The 20,808-nt window shown below is 46.8% G+C and overlaps 2 protein-coding genes across 2 annotated transcripts in view; one reads left to right on the top strand and one right to left on the bottom strand.

Moving 5' to 3' along the window:
* Positions 1–4,387: 4,387 nt before the first annotated feature.
* On the bottom strand, positions 4,388–7,550 carry LOC144149175 (uncharacterized). Its single transcript, XM_077680708.1, has 2 exons — positions 7,395–7,550; positions 4,388–5,880 (listed from the first exon to the last, which is right to left on the bottom strand). Exons 1-2 carry the CDS (start codon positions 7,447–7,449, stop codon positions 5,081–5,083), a joined length of 855 nt encoding a protein of 284 aa, XP_077536834.1. The 5' UTR covers positions 7,450–7,550; the 3' UTR covers positions 4,388–5,080.
* Positions 7,551–8,124: 574 nt separating this feature from the next.
* The window catches only part of LOC144149195 (uncharacterized), an 85,956-nt gene continuing 73,272 nt past the window's right edge, over positions 8,125–20,808 (top strand). The window contains exon 1 of the mRNA XM_077680733.1: positions 8,125–8,232. Within this exon, the coding sequence (XP_077536859.1) occupies positions 8,211–8,232 (22 nt within the window). The 5' untranslated portion in view covers positions 8,125–8,210. The remainder of the gene's footprint in view (positions 8,233–20,808) is intronic.

Below are 20,808 nucleotides of genomic sequence, written 5' to 3'. Positions count from 1 at the left end.
TTGTTGGTTTCAACTTGGAATACTGATTTGATTGATTGATTGTGGGGTTTAACGCGCCGACGCAACGCAGGCGATGAGGCGCGCCGTAGTGGAAGGCTCCGGATTAATTTTGACCACCTGGGGATCTTTATCGTGCGCCGAAATCTCGTACACACGGGCGTTTTTGCTTTTCGCCTCCATTAGAAAAGCGGCAGCCGCGGCCGGGAATCGAACCCGCGACCTCGTGCTCAGCAGCGCAACGCCTTAGCCACTGAGCCACCGCGGCGCGTAACTTGGAATACTGCCACAACGGGCCCCGCGAGCGCTTTTTTTACGCTGTACTTTTTATTTGCTATCGCAAAACTCCAGCAGCCGTGTATTTTTAATAAAAGAACAATGCAAATATCACACATGTATTGATGTCTTGCCTCCAATATGCTTAATGTTTTCTATTTGCGCAACAATGTTGAGAAGGGTAAGCACTGCCATCAGACTTAGTAGTTTAGGAAAGCTTTGCGCTGCTGAGCACGAGGTCGCTGGTTCGATTCCCGGCCACGGCGGCCGCTTTTCTGATGGAGGCGAAAAGCAAAAACGCCCGTGTGTACGAGATTTCGGCGCACGATAAAGATCCCCAGGTGGTCAAAATTAATCCGGAGCCGTCCACTACGGCGCGCCTCATCGCCTGCGTTGCGTCGGCGCGTTAAACCCTACAATCAATCAATCAGGAAAGCTTTGCCTGTATAAGCCTCTCGTTCAAGCACTCTTATAATAAGCCGAATGTGTGCTTTGCACTTGCTCTCCTCCTAGCTAGGCTATGCCCTCTCCCCATCGCTGCGACGGCGTTACCACATTTCGTCCCCTCAAACCCTTGACCAAAAACAGCTTCGCTGTTAAAAGCCCCCGCAGACATAGTCCCTTTGGCGCACTGTCTCAGTAATTCCCTCCAACTTTTTTCCTTCTTCCAACAGCACCATCAATTCCCGGCGTATGCGGGCGGCACCGGCTGTGCTTCATCGCCTGCGAAGGTGGCGACTAACTTTCACCTCCCTGTAGCTGTTTTTGCGATTAACTTCTTTTTCAATGTGGGTGAAGTGTGTTCTGCTGTAGGGCCCAGAATCATTAATGGGAATAAACCATTAACAATCCAGTGTTATTAGTCATACATTTTCAATTCATGCCACATTAAAGAAATACCAGGCGTGTATGGGGCAAGATAACCCGCAGAAGCAACGATCTTTTAATTAAGTACACATGTTACGCAGTTTTTATATGACTGAACACAAAAATAACGCGATAAGAAAATTGCGAGTTGCAGGCGCTCGCACCAGACGGCGCGCTAGCAGTGCGAGAGCGGAAAAATTGGAAAAATTGACAAAATTGGCATTGCATCAAATACGGAAGGAGCAAGAAGGGAGGGGGAGAGCCTGAGCGGTGGAAGGGGGAGAGAGGAGATCGTGTCACGTTGAGGCGTGGCAGACGACCAACGTCTTCCGACGACATTTGCAGCGAAGCGATCAAGTATGCAGCAAATGTTTTTGAAGCCTATTTATCTGTACGTGTAGGGAGGCTGGACCGTGATTTCGAAATTGTAACAGGTGCTTCTAAGCCATAATTACAATGTTAAGGGAAATACCGGCATTAACTGCCTTAATAGTGCCCCACACTTCCAGTGAGTACCGCAATCGATAAGTCAAAAGTAAGGTACTTTTTTTCTTTGCATTCATTGCCAAGAACCCCTTGTATATAATGTATGTATTCAGGAGTCAAGAGTGCCAAGGGGGGCATAAGGGTTGTGGTTTGACCCTTTTTTGTGTGTCGAAATAGGAATTTCCAAATGGTAGGAAAGAAAGAAAATTGAGAAAAATATGCGCAACGGGTGGGATCCAAACCCCCAACTTTCGTATCCCCAGTCGACGCTGCACCAATAAATCTACATAAGCTGCAGTCTTCGCTTCCATGCCCGGGAGTATTTATTTGTATGCACTACGGTTTATTGGTAGTAGCCGGGACCTCTACTGGTACCTCGGGGAGAAGGCAGTCTTTTACCTCCCATGACTGTGACTCAAGCGCGTATGCCATATCGGGAGCAGTAGATGGGCTTTGAACAATAGCACCACGTCTGTGATACCACGAATGCCAATCCCGATGCCTTCGCTATGCATGTAGCTTACCATCATTGGCAATACATCGCACGTTCAGCCTGAATTCCTTTCACGTTCTTAAGGTACAAAAATGTAGCTGTGTTTTGTATGACTCCAGTACGGGAATGCTGCCTGGTCCGGTTGGAACAATACCATCTGTTACCCATGAGGCTCAACTAGACAGGGACAACCATGTTAGGAATGCTTTCTGGGATAAATTTGCACACCCTCACCAGTACGGGTTCTGGCCAAATTCAAGAAAGATATCAACACTCCTTTTATGAAACAAGCGGTTCCACAACTCTTGCAGCCGAACATGCATCTTATATTTAGTGTTCAGCGTTTCCGGTTTTTGTTTTGTACGCTTACTTTCGGTCTTTATCGGTGAATGTATAGACACCTGTGCACAGTTGTGGTTGATTTTTGGCAAAAATGTACGCTGCTTAATTAAATTAACTTATTGTTAAATTAAATTAAGCGAGTTTGTTCATACTTACATGAAAGAAAACGGGGAGCTAAACAGACGGGAACGAAAACAAAATGCGAAAGTAACAAGCGCCATGGCTCCTGTTTCTGTCGCATCTTGTCTTCGTCTACGTCTGTTTAGCCCCTTTTTTTCTTTTCATTTAAAGGACGTAAAATGACAGGGATAACAAATGGAGCAAACTGGAACAGGAATGAAGCAACACCTGCATACAGGTGCAATCAGTGAGATATTTCCTTCACATTGCAACCGTACGTTCCACTTTCAATCAAGTGCCGATTACTTATCAGATTATGAGGCAGACACATGTGTTTTCCCAAAATGTTTTTTCATTGACACTGCCTTATCTTTTACGGTTAGCCCCCTGCGTTTAGATAATGCCTTCTTAACGATTACCCTTGAAACAGGTAAGCAAAGGACGTCATGGGCCGTAGTACCTTAAGTTGGGCAACCAAAAAAACGTGACCGTCGAAACACAACGGGCACCGCGTTTTTGTACTCAGCAGCGTACTCGAGCACACCATGCGTTCGTACACCTCTCCCCCTCACTTTCCAGGCCCCCACGTCCTTCCTCCGCTCCGTGCTACCAAACCTTTTTCAGTTAGAACCGAATTCAGCTAAATAAATACGGTATTATTTTATCGCATATTTTGGAAGCGTTTTAATACTAAAGCACTGAAAAAAGTTATGGTGTCCCAAATTCGTGCCCCAAACTCGCCCACATTTGCCCCCTGTGCCGGCCACCCGCTTAAAAAAGTCTGCTGATCACGGGGGCAACCGCCTTAAATTTTCGGCTTTATTGTTTTTCCGCGTCGCCTACTATTGGATATGTCTCCACAATGAAATCGTTTCCAACTTCTGCCCATCATCGCGTTTCAATCAAAATGCATCAGCTAACCTTTTGCAATGACATGTGGTATCCGCGCGTACTTTAGTCTTTGTACGAACTTTTTATATAAAAGCCCCTCCCGGACTCTTTCATGGTACATAATGGGTTTTAGTAAGGGGAAGAAGTTCAGTCTATAAACACGATTTCCACCATTCATAACCCAAGGGCTATCGAGCTTTATTACCTAAGATTTATATCGAATGGTCAGGCCAGAGAATCCACCGAACATTACCGTATTGTTGTGACGTAACACTAGGACCACGATTCGAAATTACGGTGTAAGGCGCTAGACAACATGCACTACTACCGCATGCTATTGGCATGCGACTAATCGTTACGACGGTCCTACGGGACCGGTTTTGGTGAGCTTCCTCCAATCAGCGTACGACGCCAAAACCGGTCCTGTAGGACCGTCGTAACGATCAGTCGCATGCATAGCGCATGCTGTAGTCGTGCATGTGTCTAGCTCTTAAAGCACCGATGCCACGCCTGTGCTGCGAATCCCTTCGCATCAAAGGGCACGATGCGCTGTATTGTCGTACGTGCCTCAGTGACAAATGCAGCCAGTGCTGAATGTCGATCGAGGTATCATGTGTGAGCCCAACGCCTCTGCCACTCCGATCCCATTAGGTTTCTAGGAGTGGCGGGAACGGTCGTGGAGATATCTCGTGGTGAACGAATACTTCCTACGAACAGTGTTTTTCTGGAGCCAGGCAATGGCATGTACATTACTCGGCAATCAAATAACTTGCAGTCTACTGTCGCCGTTCAGTTCAAGCTCCAGGTTATTCGGGCCTACTTCCACGAAGGTACGAGGTAACTTACCCTTTCTTTCCCGGCCCCTCTTCTGGTCCTACGGCTCCTATGCCTGCGTGTGTCTCATAGAAATAGAGCTTGAGTTCCCGACATGTTTATTTTTCTAAATGCTTCTTCCCAATGAATGCTTGTTCGATGCCAGGGGAGTGCGGTCTTCTGTCTCATAACCATGAAATACAGACACCTGTGTGCAAAACAATTACTGAACCCAGTGTCATGTGAAAGAAACCGGGGCTCTTTACTATATATGGCACTTTCCATGAACCACATGTTTCTCCATAATGTCAAAACGCATAAAAAACGTTTGAACGCGCCTTCTGTTATTCAATATCTCGAGACATTGATAAAATGTCACCATTTTCTTGAAAATTTTGATTGGGCGTGCGCCGTACTCTTACGTCGTAAACAAAATCGTCATCTTCGCGAAAACGCGTAACTGCGTGTTTACAAAGCAATGTGTTCAGCCCCTTCGTTATGGATCGTTTTTGCAGAGCAGTGCAAAAATTAAGACAAAAGTAAATGCATCCTAAAAGTGTCGTTCCAAATCCCCATCCAGCAAACTTCAGCGTGGGTTTATGAGCTGCGGAGAACATAATGGCGCATCTAATTTTATTTCATAAAATAAGATAAAAATAGTACCTCTTCCATGCCAGGCTCTGAAGCAGTGAATGTGTTCGAATTGTTTCTTAAAATGTTGCTGCACAATTGACTTGCTTATTGCTCAGTGAACTTGTGAATTTATTTTCCTTCCTGCGGGGGTTGTGTTCAAATCTAATAATAGCCGTTGTTGCCGTAATAATAGCCGTTGTTATTGTGGTACCTCGGGACCTGGGTGTAGTAGTAGTATGGTGTCTGGGTGCGGAAAAAAACGATAGCTTTGCTGGGTTTATGATGCTTATGGTGGTCCTTGAACTTCTTGTTGGTTTTCTTGAACTGCTTGTGCATCTTCTTCAAGTGCTTGGACAAGCAGCCCTCATGGTGGCTGGGCTCGGAGACGAGAACCTTGTGCTTTTTTATTTTTGGCACCTCCTGAACGATGACTTTGGGCTCCTCTTTGACGACTACCTTTGGCACCTCCTGGACGATGACCTTGGGCTCCTCCTTGACTACTACCTTGGGCACTTCCTTGACGACGACTTTGGGCTCCTCCTGGATCACAACCTTCTTCTCCTCCTTGATGACCGTGTCATACGCTACGGGCTTGCCTTCAGGGACGTATCCGTCCGTTGCCTTGTGGTCGCCCCGGCCCCATTCGAAACTACCGGTGTTCGTCGGCCATCGGAGCCAGTTCTGCTGCGGGCGCTGCGGATAGACATGCGGGTGTGGTTGAGGTGCCTTGTGCTGTGGAGGCTTGGGGTTCTCCTTCCTGGCGTGGCCGTGGTGGTGCTGGTGCGGGACGCTGTTTGTGTACCAGGGCCTCCAGAAGTCATAGTGTGGTTGCCTGGGCGCCGGCGGCCTGACGGGAATGAGTACCGGTCCCGGTTTCGGTGCCGCATGCTTGGGCCCTTGGTGAACCACTTTAACGGCGGCTGGCTTGCTCGCTCCGCCTTTCCCATTGGCGTCTGCCAGCGCTGAAGTGTAAGGCAAACGGACACGTCGGTAATTATTCTACCGACGCTCGAGCACAAGCATGCATTTATAATCACAAAGGGGTTCCCGTAGTAGTAATATCATTTTTTAGAGTGCGGATATAACTAGCAATGGGGGAAATGCCCAAGAGATGAAAACATTGTGGACATAGTAAAATGTCCACTGTCTTTCAGTGTTATGAAAGTAACCACAAAAACGCCAGGATTAGAAGTAACGCCACCATGGAAAAAGCATTAAATGCAGCATTAAAAAATTTACAGTAATCGAGTAACGGCAGCATTAAAATACTGTTCATCCTGACGTAAACAGCTGTTTTCGTCTATATCATGCACTAGGTGAAGGGGGAAATATGGGATAATCTATACAAATAAATGTGGCTGTATTCCGTTCACAGCGAGTTTATTAACGTGTCAGTACCAATTTCGGTATTGGGTTTAATAATGAATATTTATACTAAAACAGCCGTTGTTATTATTCGCTTGAAGGTGACGCTCACAAACTTCGAGCAAGGTGTGATCATTATGGCTTCTTTTATTTCCTTATTTGGCGGCCAAACGAGAGCACGAAGTATGAAAGATCTATAAGCCAGCGCAACGTGCCAGAGCGCCACGATTGCCGCTATCTCATTTACAACACGGGTGAACGCAACTACCCTTATCTAACGCTCTCATGCAATACTGTGGATCAGATACATCGCAGTGCACTCGATAGACCAATTCCTGCATCCAACCTTGTTATTTAGGGGAATTACAAGGTCGCGCACACGGTTTGACTTACAAGTTTGGCCTGCGCCACGCAATGGCACCACGCAATGCAAGCTTGGCGGTCTGCCTTGCGCAATTTCACAGCATAGATCACATTTTTGCGTCAATTGGTACGCACGCTGCTGCAGCTTGAGTGAAGTGTGGTGAAGCTGAATCTCGGGGTTGCTTTAGAGTGCAGATGCACCGCTCCAACTCGCTTCGCATTTGTAGTGGAAGTGAGACATGGGTTCGTAGCCATTTGAGGATGCCTGTCTCGCAGTATTAACACGTGGCAATTCCCCTGTTATTATGTGTGGCCATCCGTATCATTTAATATTTAAATGGTGCACCAGGAATACGAACCAAAGGCAGATTCAGAAGCCCAGTTTTTGGGTTAGTATTGCGCTAATTTCGCATATATTGCTGCAACTGTGCAGTGCACATGCATGAGAAATCTGTCTCGAGAGGTGTTTTTATTGTGGCCATACTAAAAAAAATTAGGTACGAAAGTAGCACTTAAAAGATAATTCCAAATGTTACTCATTCCTGCGTACCCAAAAAGTATCTGGTTTCGGCTGTAATGTGGAATCAACGTTTATTGTTCAGGGCCGTAGCGGTCGATCTTAGAAGAGAAAAAAAGGCACCGAGAAAAAAATACGCACGCGCATAAGGTACATTGCTTGATGCATAACGGAACATCGCTACATCGTATTAGGTTAAATCCTCGGTGAGAGAACTAAGAAAAATCTTACCCAGCACAGTTGCAAGCACCAAAACCGCTCCCAAAGACGCAGTCATGGTGCCCATTGGGAGGCGTGCCGCCAGAAGCAGTTAAGACCGTCTACTGGGGCTTTTGTAGTGTGCACAAAGCTTTACGGCTGAACATTTTTCTATTGTTCCGTTGTTAAGCTAGAAATTATAGCCCGCTTACAGCACACACTACGCTTGTTTTGCAGGGCGGTTTGTGCACGACCAGGTGACTGTAGACAAAGCGCTACATGGCTTGCGGTTGGCTCGGCTGTTTGTCAACAGGTCATGACTGCAAGGGACCTGGAAAAATAAAAAGCAACTCCCATTATGTACGACCAGCGTACTTAAGTCGAAACAATAATCAGTCGAAGTAGTGGCCGAAAAAATGCTTAAGGCTGTAAGTAGTTGAAGTGGAAGAATATATATTAGCTCATTTGCGCTAGGCTATAGCGAATCATTGAGTGAATAGATGAACGAGTGTTGCGGAAAAGGAGAAATCGTCTGACCGTTTGGGAAGCTAAGTTAGGAGGAAAAGGCGTCAAGTGTTGCTATTTTTCCAGGGGGTCACCGGGGATAGATGATTCCGGCCTGGCTGTTTGAGAAGCCTTGGCTTTTCTTGGTTGGGTTGTGGTGAGACGTCTGATCCACAATTAGTATAGATCTGTGTATGGCGGTAATTTTAGCTGGCCTATAAACAGGGCGCTTTCAGGTTAGGTGCTGCATCGGGGGGGGGGGGGGGGGGTTACGTCGGCTGAGGGCCATTCGGGACACGACGTGGGCACGACGGAGTCAACAAATGCGCTGCAGTGTCGGAAGACATGGATCGACGACTGCGCCAAGGTATGAGCTCTCTCCAGTGAGCCATTACTTCGTGTATTTGTACGAAACTGCTCCCAGCTTTGCGGACTAGGACTTGGTAGGATTGGGAGAGGGAGGCCTCCAGGAAGGGGCCGATTCAAGGCAAGAATTTAGGAATAGGATTTCATCCTACTTTGTGCACGTGAGGAGGGCTTCGTGTGATTTGATGGCTGATAGAAGCGGTGTTTGACGGCGAAACAGGGCATGGGCGCAGGGATGTTCCGTACTGGAAAGAAAAATTCCCATTTTTAGGTCCAGAAGTTCCCTATTTTGTGGCATTTTGCCCGCAAGTTCTTCAAGAATTTCCTCCAAATTTTCCTCCATTTTTGTTTTCTAGCTGATAGCTCTTTACGTGGATTCCTGTTCGGTTTTGGGCGATAGCCAGCGCCACCTATGCCTACTTTACGTAGCCTTCCGTACGCAGATGTTGTTCAGAGAATCGCAGATGCAGAGTGAACTAAATTTCACTACATCGCAGCTCAGCAGCAATGATATATATATATATATATATTGTTACGACGGAAAGGGAAGAAACGAAACTAGGCGAGAAAACAACGGAAACGAACTGACCGGCCGCGAGTGGTAGAAGAGGAGGAAGACGTTGGTGCTGCGCGCGCTACTCGCTCTGTGTTGACCGCTCCCCGCATACAAATTCCCTGCGCACCGGCCGCCTCATCTTTAATAAAGCCCATCTCATCCCCTACGACTGTGTCAATTGGTGGAGGAGACGGGTATCGATACCCCCCTGTAAACAACCGAGGACTTCTGACAAAGCAGGCGGATTGCTGAGCTACCCCCACGACAGACGGACATGCCAAACACCCGAGCTACTGACGCCGCGGCACCAGGAAGGGTGAGCATCTGGCCCCACGCGAGGGAACCACGCATGTTTTTTGGGACTCCGGATGAGGACGTAGAAGTTTGGCTGAAACATTAGGAAAGGGTCAGCAAGTACAACCACTGGGACCCGGCTGCACAGCTCGCCAACGTGTCCTTCTCTCTCGACAAAACCGCCCTTGTGTGGTTTGAAAACAACGAGGAAAGGTTGTCTACGTGGGATAGTTTTGTTACCGAGATGAAGAAGTGTTTCGGGGATTCAGGCGCCAAAAAGAAAAAGGCTGAACAAACTCTCGCGCAACGAGCCCAGGTTCCTGGAGAAACCTGCACAACGTACATCGAGGAAGTGCTCAAGGTGTGCCGCTTGGTTAACCGTAGCATGTCCGATGAGGACCAGGTGGGCCACCTGCTCAAGGGAATTGTTGAGGACGCGTACAACTTTTTAATAACGAAGTAAAACCTTGCGTCTGCACAGGACGTGATTCACCACTGCAAGGCATTTGAAGCACTCAAAATGCGGCGAACTGCTCCCAAGTTCGGTCGTCTAGCAAACGTCACCACCGTAGAGAGTGTGGACTTCAATTCGAACCCTTCCGAAGATAGCGCGTCACTGGTTCGTAGAATTATTAGAGAAGAGCTTGGCCAGCAAAGCTTCTGCCGCGACTCGCCCTGCCATCATTGTCCCGCTCCAGTCCGCCCCGTATACCATCAGTGTGCATTGCAAGATTCACCAGAAGAGCCTCCGATGCCCTGGGGTGAGGACAGTTCGAGGTGTCGGCCAACCAGTTTTCGGGATGAATGCTCTGCAGCCCGGGCTAATCGGTCCCCCTTTCGGAGGTTTGCATCGTCCAATAGTGACCCTCTGCGCCGACCACCCGATGACCACGGACGACCCCTCCAAGGATACGTTGCGCCCCGACCGCCTCCTGTTTGTTATAACTGCGACCTCCCCGGTCACATATCCCGATTTTGTCCCTATCGCCTACGGCAGCCTCAAGGACACTTCACGAGACCACCTATACGGCAATGCGCAACAACCCGCCTTACGAAACGACTATACCGACTTCAAATTTCTACCGGTCCAGCCAGTCAAGCAACATGCGCAACAACTCGCCCGCGTCCGACCGCAGCTTCTCTCCCTCACGTACGCACCAAGCCCGATCAGCCTCACCGCGTGGAAGGCGAGGATCGCCGACGCTGGGAAACTATAAGCTATTCCATATAAGGGAGAAGCGGTAGCCAACATCGGCAGTGTTGTGTAGGGTTTAGAATGATACCATAGGTGGTAGTTAAAAAAACGGCAGAATTTAAATGTAGTCTTTCTTCTCTTTCTGAAATTCTGGCTAATAATGAAAGCTCTGGAGTTGGGAACGGTAGCACTTTGTTGTGGAGCGATTTCTTCACACGCTGATAGATAGGCATTATCTATTAAAGATGGCACAATATCTGTTGTTGCTCTCATAAGTAGAAGATTAATGACTGTACAAAATTTCCTTTTCGAGGCTTGCTGAACATGGGAGAGACATGTACACGAGGCGTATTATTTAATGACAAACTTTCGTTGCGGCTGATAATATTTGTTCCGGAGCATGTTTCTGTTTCAAGCGACCAAATTTTCCACCTTTTTTTCGGCAGTGAGGTGACAGGGCCATCTACCGCGAGTTCCGCGAGTTACAACAGCTATTCGTATCGATTGACGGGGAGAAAGCGCTAGATTGAAACACCAGGGGGCTGTACAAGACGGAAAAGTTTGGCGAAAGTTTGGCAGAAGCAGGAAGCCTCTATGAAGCGGGTCTTTTACGCGTTGGTTCGAGGTTCACGGAAACTGCCGACACAAAATGCAGAAGCAGGGTGTCCCATGACAAGTTATGACGAAGGCTAGGCCTCCCCCCTTTCCTGTTACCGCGCCTCCCGGTGCCGGAGTGAATGTCAGTCACCATTGTGCCACTTATACACTCTCTTGTGGTGAATTTTCGCAGGCCATAGTCTTATTTGGGCTAAGTACATGCAACGTTTATATCTTTCTCCGTAATACACGCGAAAGTTTTGTCTGTCTGTCTGTCTGTCTGATACCCGAATAAGGCAGCATTTCTAGTGATCGGTATGCTCGCTACGGGGTCACTGACAAACTTGCAATGGGTGCGTAGCTGGTTATTCACAGGTGGTGACGTGACCCACGGCTAGAGCACGTTATCCGAAGCAGAGGGAATGAGCTGGGAAGGGGGCGGATTAAACGGATCATGGCAGAGGGGGTGAGGGGAATGGCAGAAAAATGCAGATTTGGCGAAAAAAAAAAACCTGTAATCGTTATAATAGCGTAAATGGATATAGTCGAGCCGAATTTTGAAAAACCGTAAATTTAAAAAAATAGAAAAATAAAACTTTGATCTGACAAAATGTAAAATATGCATCTTATACATCTCCCCCCAAAACCGAAGAATAAAGACAAATATCCACAAAATAACGTTATAAATACGTATAAAAATAGTGTAACTGAAATGGGCAAACTCGGCTTGTCTTGCTTCTTCGGAGAAAATCAATAAGTAGCGAAGTAAACTCACTTCGTCGCTGTAATGGCACATAATTACATTATTGTCCAAACGAAACAAAATGAAACGTAAAAGGAATAAAATAAAATAATCCAACATCTTTCTCTACTCAGCCATATTTGGATGTAAAGAACTCAATAGACAAGCGGCATAAGAATGCTACGCATCAGTAGACAATTATCTGAATTTCTACGGATTTTTTTTACTTCAAGCTTTTACACCCGTCATCATTTATGCCTGTGCTAGACGGCAACTTTCAATCTACAATTGTAGTTTCCACCACAACTGCTCCCTATGTATTTACAATGGGGCACTCGGTAGGCAATCGGTTCAACGGCCTTCCGAATGCCTTTGAAGCGACCGTGTAGCACAGGTATTAGATGTGCATATTGAGTAGATTAGTCAATAATAGACGCAATCTTCAAGATCAAAACATGACTTAAACCTAAAACTTATATGTCTCATTACTTCGATAAGCATTTTTAGCAGATTAGTTATCAATAGGTACCTTTTCAGAGATCAGTAGGGTCAAAATAGAGTAGAGCAGAGTAGAGAGTGCAATAGAGTGAATGTTGCGAAAGAGAAATACAATTTGCTCACATTGTTCCCCTAAATTCTGTGTCACCCCTATGCCGCTTGTTGAAAATCTTCGCTGGTCTCCCATCTTCACAAAGTGGAGGGGCTTATGATTTTTTTACGTTAAGTATTTTGCGAGATGTATTTTTAAGTATTTTTATTAAAGTATTTTGCGAGACCGGGGTAAGTGGAGATTAAGGGGAGAGGCCTTTGCCCTGCAGTGAGTGTAGATAGGCTGGTGGTGATGATGATGATGATGATGATGATGATGATGATGATTCATGGAGACTGATACAGCTCGGATTAACCATTTCTAAAGCATTTCGTGAACTAGGGGTGTTCTAGGGTTGTTCAACAAAACGAGCGCTATTTTATAAATTGGCTTGCGTATCTACTGATAAATCTAAATAACCTCCCCCCCCCCTCGCGCGCGCGCACACACACACACACACACACACACACACACACACACACACACACACACACACACACACACACACACACACACACACACACGCACACGCACACGCACACACACGCACACACACACACACACACACACACAAGAAAACAATGCTAAAAATTTTCTGAATTTAAAATAAACCGATGAATCGTGAATTTGAGAGTTGTTGGCCGCGAAAGTGCCACTTGTCTACAGCTTTCCTGCGACCTCCGCCAAAGTTTTACACTCAACCAGCCGCGGTGGCTCAGTGGCTAAGGCGTTGCGCTATTGAGAACGAGGTCGCGGGTTTGATTCCCGGCCAGGTAATCTAAATTAATCTGGAGCCCTCCACTACGGCGTGCCTCATCGCCTGCGTTAAACCCTACAATCAATCAAATCAATCAAAGTTTTACGCTCTCTGTTTCAAGTTCGTTCCCTACAATCTCTGACTATTCTATTTCCGCCCCACCCAGTCAAGTGAACAATAGTTAAATGCCATCTGAATGCCTGGATATGTTTTCGCCTGGATATCTTTTGTTGTGCAGGGAGTACGTTTTGGCTCAGACGCATGGTCTCGACCTCACCTAAATTTAATGCTTAGAGAAGGAAATCGCAGCTTTTGAAGGGTCATCACACCATAATGAAGTGTACTACTCCAAAGCATATTCTGATGTTGCGGCTTGTGCGTCGATCCCGGTGCCTGCGACGAATGATTATCGAATGCTGTAGTGAGAGCGGAGCGTCCGCTTGCGTCAGTTTACGCACCTACCTTGTTTGTTGGAAAAACAATGTAACGCGCCCTCAACCTGCCTAGATTGTTCTGACTTGATCGACAGTGTTCCAGACCTGGTTGCGCGATAATCGAGAGAACTGCAGTTCTTCCGAGAAACGTGCAATTTGTACATTTACGAAATCGCTCGTCCCAAATATACTTCTGTACATCGCTGCTTTACGAGGGTTCAGGTTCAGGTTGATGAGAAATGTCAACGACTTATTCGTTCTCTACTTACCACCCCATCCCCCGAGGTCACCGCGGGAAAAAAAGACGTACAGTGCGCAAGACGCTTGTCGATAACACTCGAGCGGGCTGCTGCGGACTGCAACGGCGACATAGCGCTTGGCAATAACTTTCTGATAGCGCTTAGTTTGAGACCGGTAGATGTGAACACTAATCAGCCGTGACGAGGACCTGGGCACCTCACTATCACAGCCCGTGTTCGTCAACGTGTCTTTTCTTCCCTGCTGCTGTCGAACTTGCTACGGCAGAACATTTGGCGTTGAGCCGCACTTCCTCGAAAACCTACGCCTCGCATACACCCCCCCCCCCCCTTTCCTGCGGCCCGCGCCCCAGCCGTCCGCTATATTTCGTTTCGTGGATACGTGTTCCACTTTATGGCCCACTGCTCCGATTTGCGCAGGAATCCGTAGTGTATTTGTATTTTTCTTTCTCTTTATGCCGCACAAAAAACTTTTGCAAAAAAAATTAAAAAAAACCTACTTCCCCTGGTGCCACGGCTCACACATGCCAGTATTGCTTGGTGCCAGGTGTACCCTTGGGCACAGTTAAGGCAAAACACATGTACGAGAATAAAAATTACAGCTTTGTTCTAATAGAGAATTCTCGTCATGAAAGCAGATTGGATTTTAAGGGAAAAACCCGGAACAGGAGGAGTCGTTGATGAGAGGCGAGATAGAAGCAGGACAAGCACAGAAACATGAGCTGAAGAAATAGGTTATGCCTCGCGCTGTCGGTAGTGGCGCCAAACAAAAAAATGACGAAACATGTGTTGCAGTTCGATGAAAGCCCCCGTTCGGCGGGGAAGAAAAAGCGCTAAAGACTATTCAAATATGAATGCTGCGCAATATATGGCCATTCCCCAATAGGGAGTTAGTTTTGACGCATTTCGTTCCCGTTCAACGGTTTATCAGCATCAACCAATGCGCTTATGCTGGTCTGCTCCGACAAAGGCCTTAAATAAACCCGAATTATTTACCGTTTTGTGTTCACGGCGCGCATGTGACAAGTTGTAATATCGGCCTGAGTGACGGCCGCAAATATCTTTCAAATTTCAAGTGGCTACCATTTAGTCCTGGGGATAATAATGGCTGTCTACGGAATGCATACCAAGTCTTTAAATTTGTCTGTACTCCAAAAAGGGGTACTACAGACGTGTTCACTGTATCTTGTTCGGGGTTAATAATAGCAGGCGGAATGCTTTTACATCTCTCGTATTTGTTAATGTGGTATTTATTTAGACATTACCCTGCAGCGCCGAGGCATTACAGCAGGGGAGTGGGTCTCATAGTACAAATGGCAATAAAGTCACTAGCACAGTCACTGTTTGTCAATATATAATAACTAAAAGGGAGCACACAACAAAATGATATTTATACAACGACAGCATCGCACTTCACTAAGCACGCGAGTAAACAGTGTAATACCTAAAAGAGATCACACAACAGCATAATATTTATACAACTGAAGAATCACAATTCACTAAGCACGCGAGTGAACGTCTCAACACTATTCGAAACGATGTCGGCTGCCGATTCATTCCACTGAGATATAGTCAAAGGGAAAAAGAAAACTTTTTATAATTGGTCCTGCATTTTATCTCCCTGCAAAGGTGATGTTTGCCTTCACCTTACGTTCATTATGCTCGTGTGAAGCATTTGGCAGTGCTCTTTAAACACAGTTACTGAAATACGTACAAATATAGAGCGGGAATAGTTTGTTGTACGCAACCTGCGCAACATCGATGAGGGGCTGCTCAAGCGCGGAGGCCCGCGCTCGAACTTACACACATCCCATGCTAAATGCATTCGCTGCGGGTTAGGTAACCAGTTCGAGTTAATTACAACGTCATGTGCTTATCCCTTGGGAACTTTTTTATGCTCCCAGCGACATCGTTATTTTTATCGCTCTAGGGTAGCCCTGTTGTTTTATGTAATATGAAGTCGCATGGCGCAGGACTTTCTTTCGCGTTGAGCAACTCGTGGGCTTCTTATGATTCAATTTATGAGCAGAAATACCGAGATAATATTTATTTTGGAAAGACAGGATGTGTATTCGGAGCTAAATCGCGCCACGCGAGAGTTGCGCGAACCCAATTAAAAATACAGGACTAAGTCTTCTTTGGTTTAGTTTGGCATTAGCTCTGTACTTGGGTGCTTCGTGCATAATTATTGGCCTCCCGGATCACTAGTTAACCTGGCCGCACAGAAATGAGAAGAAGGATCCCCCGACTGCGCAAACATTAAACGGATCAAAATACTTCTTATCTATAGCAGAGCTTTCATGATTGCAGTTAGGTTCAACGAGTTTTATGGGGCCGACACTGGAGATATGGGCATTATTGGGTGTCTATGTTGCAGTAAATGTAACAGAAAAGTAAATGCAAATGCTCGACCTAAACTTTGCTTTTACGAGCGACTAGTTGTTACCATAAATTTGACGTCGTTTAAAGGTGGTGACCAGGTAAGCCCAGAGCGACGTCTCGACGATCGCTTTATGATGTAAAACTCACTTCTGGCGGCCGCTCGTGGCGAATTCATCGCACCGTGACTTTCAGCTATAGTTCCGCTACTTCAAACAAAAAGAAAGACTGTGCTTCTGCACAGCAAACTACAGTAACGCCATAAAATTGGCAAACTGCCATGCATGATATGAGCCCGATAACCGCAAAAATGGGAGACTTAGATCCGCTGAAAAATGCGGACGGCGACCTGCAGCTTTCCGCCTATCGACGCCTCGAAGAAGAGCTTCGCGCATGTCGTTAGCGGTAGGAATTATGCATGAGTGATTATATCAGCAGAGCTCGGGCACTGCGGATGAACGGTTCAGTATATACGTGCTTCGTTGTCGGCCTAAAGACCGCGTGTAACACTGCCGGTAAACGCTTTCGCCCCTTCCTTCGTACCTGGAACCACTTGTAGAGCTAGTTATCGCCTGCACGCACAGAACGACACTTCAGAACGGGCTTCATTGCACTAAACACCTCGCCTAGTTTCTGCTTTGCTTTTACTGCGGTTTTCGCAAAAGTGGCTCTCGAATGTGTTTTGCCTGTGTAACTGTGAGGAGGAAGGCCAATAGACGTGATATAGCTCCAGTGGCATCACTCAGGCCCGCAAACAATGCCCAGACAGAGGAAGAGGGTAAACATTTTTTGCCCGAGTTTCAAATCTTTAAAATGGGCTCAATTGCTTCGTAACCACCTGATTTTAGGAGCGTACGAGCGTTATTGACTTCGTTCTAAACGTATTTCATATTTTTAAAATATTTGGAAAATATTATTGATAGTTAGCCCTGCTCGCATCATTCGACAGCGCGGCTGTAAAGTACCAATGAAAAGGATACTTTTATTGTTTCGAAGCTACTGCATTGCAGCTATTACTGCGAGGAAGTATTTGTCCATGTTGAAATGCTCGAAGCAGTATATGTTCAAAAAAGGAGTGGAAGGACAATATTGGATCAGCCAATGACAAACGCGTGAAAAAGGGTCCCGGAGAGAGGTCGGGAATATGCATCCTACAGTATCAGCGCTCATGCGGGGAGCGCGTCTATAGTCTGGTTAAAAATACATTCAACCATTAACACTTTTGTAAATGTTCTCGGCGATCTCGTATTTTGAAGTAATTGTATTTTCAAACGGAACGGCATAAGTAATAAGACTGGGTCAGGCCGAAGGCAGTCGAGTTTGTTGAGAGTGGTTCTTCAGTGTGTGTGTGGGTGGCGGCCGGAGGGGTTCACCAAAAGATTCACACTATTGCAGCGGAAACTTCTCGTTCGTTTTAACGTATCTTTTTCAACGAACGGTGATTTGTAAACTGGTGGGGCAAAAGTCCACATTACTTGATCGCAATGTAGCCAATGAGCACGCATCTTTTCATGGAATATTTCTTGCTAAGCGAGGTCGCTCTCATTTTAGTGGCTTACAAGGCTCGCCTGCATGCCTGCGGCTGGGTGCAGCTGGAAGCATAGCGAGAGTAGCCACTATTAATTTAAAATGCCGCTTTATAATATTGGGAATAATGAAGCATACTTGTGAACGTTTCGCGCCGCTATAAACATTTTTCTTAGTTCCGTTCTGTAGTGCACAAAAAACTAGCAGGGGACATCTACATTTAGGTGTTAAGATGTAAGACGCGATGGCGTTAGCTTCGAACGGAGCTGCAGCTTTCGGTATTCATGCTCTCCGAGCGCTGAAGTTTAACTTAACGAAACTAGGAACGACGGCTTTATTTTGGGGAAGGACCTTTACTGCGCATAGGCGGCAATTGACGAAACCAAGTATCGTTACTGTGTTCTGCACAGCAGTATCATTGTCGACAAGCATACCCGCCCGCGTTCTCCTTTCCACATTCGGATTTTAGTAACCACGGCGATTGCAGCTTCAGGCGCGAGCTCTATTTTGGGTGCGTATTGTGCTTCCCGGTTGACGGGGACATTATCTCCCGTGGTAGCTTGGTGAGCACGGCTGATAGCAGACAGTTAGCCTTTAGGGAAAGTCGCCGAATGAGCCCAGTAACGGTATCACGTCAACAACGGCGCATCGGCGCATGCACCAACGGTTGGAGCTCACTGCGCAGACGCCCCGTTTTATGGACCACGTACAATTTCTGCCATAGCATCCGCCGAAGCATCATTGCCCTACTTCCCACCCTTCAGTAAACTTTTGCATCTGGCTACCTCAGTCGTGGTTTCCGGTTGGCAGTGGTGAAGTATTTCCGTGGACACCTGATGAGCACGCTGATAGCGGACGGGTAGAGGGCACGGAAAAATCGAGAAATGAGCGTAATAACGCTATCGCGTTAAAAAGTGTTTTCTGTCAAGTCAAATGACAGCTGGGTCAAGCCAAGTTCGAAAATCACGTATCCTCCAGGCAGCTCGCATAGACACTAGCGCCAGTGTCCCCTCTAGCGTATATTAGTATGAAACTCTACGGTAGTTCCCTTATCAAGCGTTACCAAAGCAACTTGGGCGCTTTGATCGCCGATGTGAGCCCATAATTCTTTTTGAGCATCAAAGTCTTTCCACGCCACATTTTCGACCGTGTATTTCGCGCCTAAGCACGCGCCCATCCCCGATTGCCGGTTTATGCGTAACTCGTGAACAAGTTAAGGGCGGCAATAGTTCATGTCGTGTATCACTCCGCCGAAGCAACGGACCCGGATGTCAACGCCCGCGCGCGTTTTGAAATGAGATTGCGCTTAAAAGGACCCTAAACAGGGTTCCAAATGTTGCGATTTTACGTGCGCAGTCACTGGAGTACTATCTAAGGAAGGACCTGCCGCAAAATTGGTTTTAAAGCATTGAGTATTAGCCGAGTTATCGTTCATTAAAAAGGGGCAGCAATAAGGCCTGAAGCTTTTACCCTCTCAACGCGCCTCCAAAGCACTGTGGAAGCTGTGACGTCACCGACCAGGCGCGAGATCACCTGGAGAAACGGGGTAAGGCCCTTGCTGGTTCGAGAGCGCGCAGCCATTGGCTCCGCTCGGCGGTGCGTCACGCTTTTTTTTTAGCAGTCGATGACCATGCTCCGCTTATTTCTGCCGCTACTGCTGAGCTGGGCCGGTCGGCGGTCAGCCCGTATCGAATTGCCGTGCGGGTGCTCCTCGCGTCGGCTGTGCTCGCATCCGCAAGTCAGTTTTGGAATAACGGAAACGAGCGTTTGAAGGCCAGGTAGGGTGGTCCCAAACACAACATGCTCGCTCACGACAGTAACTGAAGATTCCCACCGACGACTAGCTATAGCTTCAGAATCGAACGGGAGTACTGAGAAACAACAAAAAGAAACAATAGAAAACACGTGAATCGACGCTCTAGCAATGCATACTTTATAAGGATACACGGGGCCTTCAAAGGCTGCATAAAGGTGCCGTCATAAGTATTTGGAGGACGGGAGCTGTGGCAGAACCCTATCGGAGCGCCGTGTAGCTGCACCTGCGGTAAATGAGAGGACGAGAACACGCATACGCGCCTGCCGACAGCGATAGCCAATCTATACCACTCAAACCACTTTTTTAACCCAGCTTCGAGCACTGTTCGCAGCATACTGGTCTCGGCGATGGCGCTGATAGCAGAGACGCATCTGGCAGCGTCTCTGGCACACGTTCAGCAAATGCGAGCTGCCGGAGAAGCGGCGCGCTATCGCAGGAATTTGCAGTGAGTTTTTCTTTCAAATATTTTTAGGTGTGTACGCTATCAGCGCCATAGCAGAGACCAGTGTGCTGCGAACAATGCTTGAAGCCAGGTTAAAAAAGTGGTTAGAGAGGTATAGATGGGCTGTCTTCGTCGGCAGGTGCGCATGCTTGTTCTGTGCCTTTCATTTACCGCCGTTGCAGCTACACGGCGCTCCGATACGGTTCGGCCACAGCTCCCGTGCTCCAATTACTTGTGACGGCACCTGTACAGTGCACCTGCTAAAATGCCTTACCAGCCAGTGCATTTGTTTGCAGCAGTGAAGACAACTTTAAAGCGGCTGGGTGCATATAATAGCGGCTAGAAATGCTGCATAATTATTAACAGACGATTCTAGGAATGTTTGGTGCATTTTCTCCATGAATTTTTGTCCCTTTAGCAGTTCTGGCATCTCTGCAACTTCTGTGATGCTCCGAAATTACAAGCACGCTATATGTGAGACACTTGGAGGAAGCAGGAAGGGGACTAACATTAAATGTAGCAGGGGAAAATCGTGGTGACGACAACTCAATTCAGTTGTCGTTTTGTTTTAATGTTTAGAATATTAGGGGTTCTTTTCTTGCATTTGCAAGCGTAATGAGGCTTAGCCCTAAAAGGACGCTGAAGTGTCTAGACGGGATGCCTTGGATCTGCAGATTTGGATGTCGAGAATACTAGCATAACGTTCACTGCAGTAACTCTTCTGTAATAGCGTAGAAACTGCCAAAAGCGTGACAAATTGCATAGCCGAACAAAATTCTCTTCCCACAATACGAGTTGTTACATCACAAATTGGGAAAAACGGTTTGTTTAACCGTTTTTTTAAAAGGAAATGACAGTGAGATAGAGACACGTAAACGTACACCAAGTAAATCTGGCAATATGTGCTTCAGACACGTTAAATAAAAGTAATGAATTTCAGCTAGTAAACATTTATAAATAGTGCTCCTTGCTTTTACAAGGGGTAATTGGCC

Source organism: Haemaphysalis longicornis, unplaced genomic scaffold (assembly GCF_048455015.1).
Source record: "Haemaphysalis longicornis isolate Haplotype H1 unplaced genomic scaffold, Haemaphysalis longicornis Haplotype H1 scaffold_1, whole genome shotgun sequence".
Taxonomy (NCBI): domain Eukaryota; kingdom Metazoa; phylum Arthropoda; class Arachnida; order Ixodida; family Ixodidae; genus Haemaphysalis; species Haemaphysalis longicornis.
Note: the sequence above shows the minus strand (reverse complement) of the source record. Positions and strands in the feature narration are given on the sequence as shown.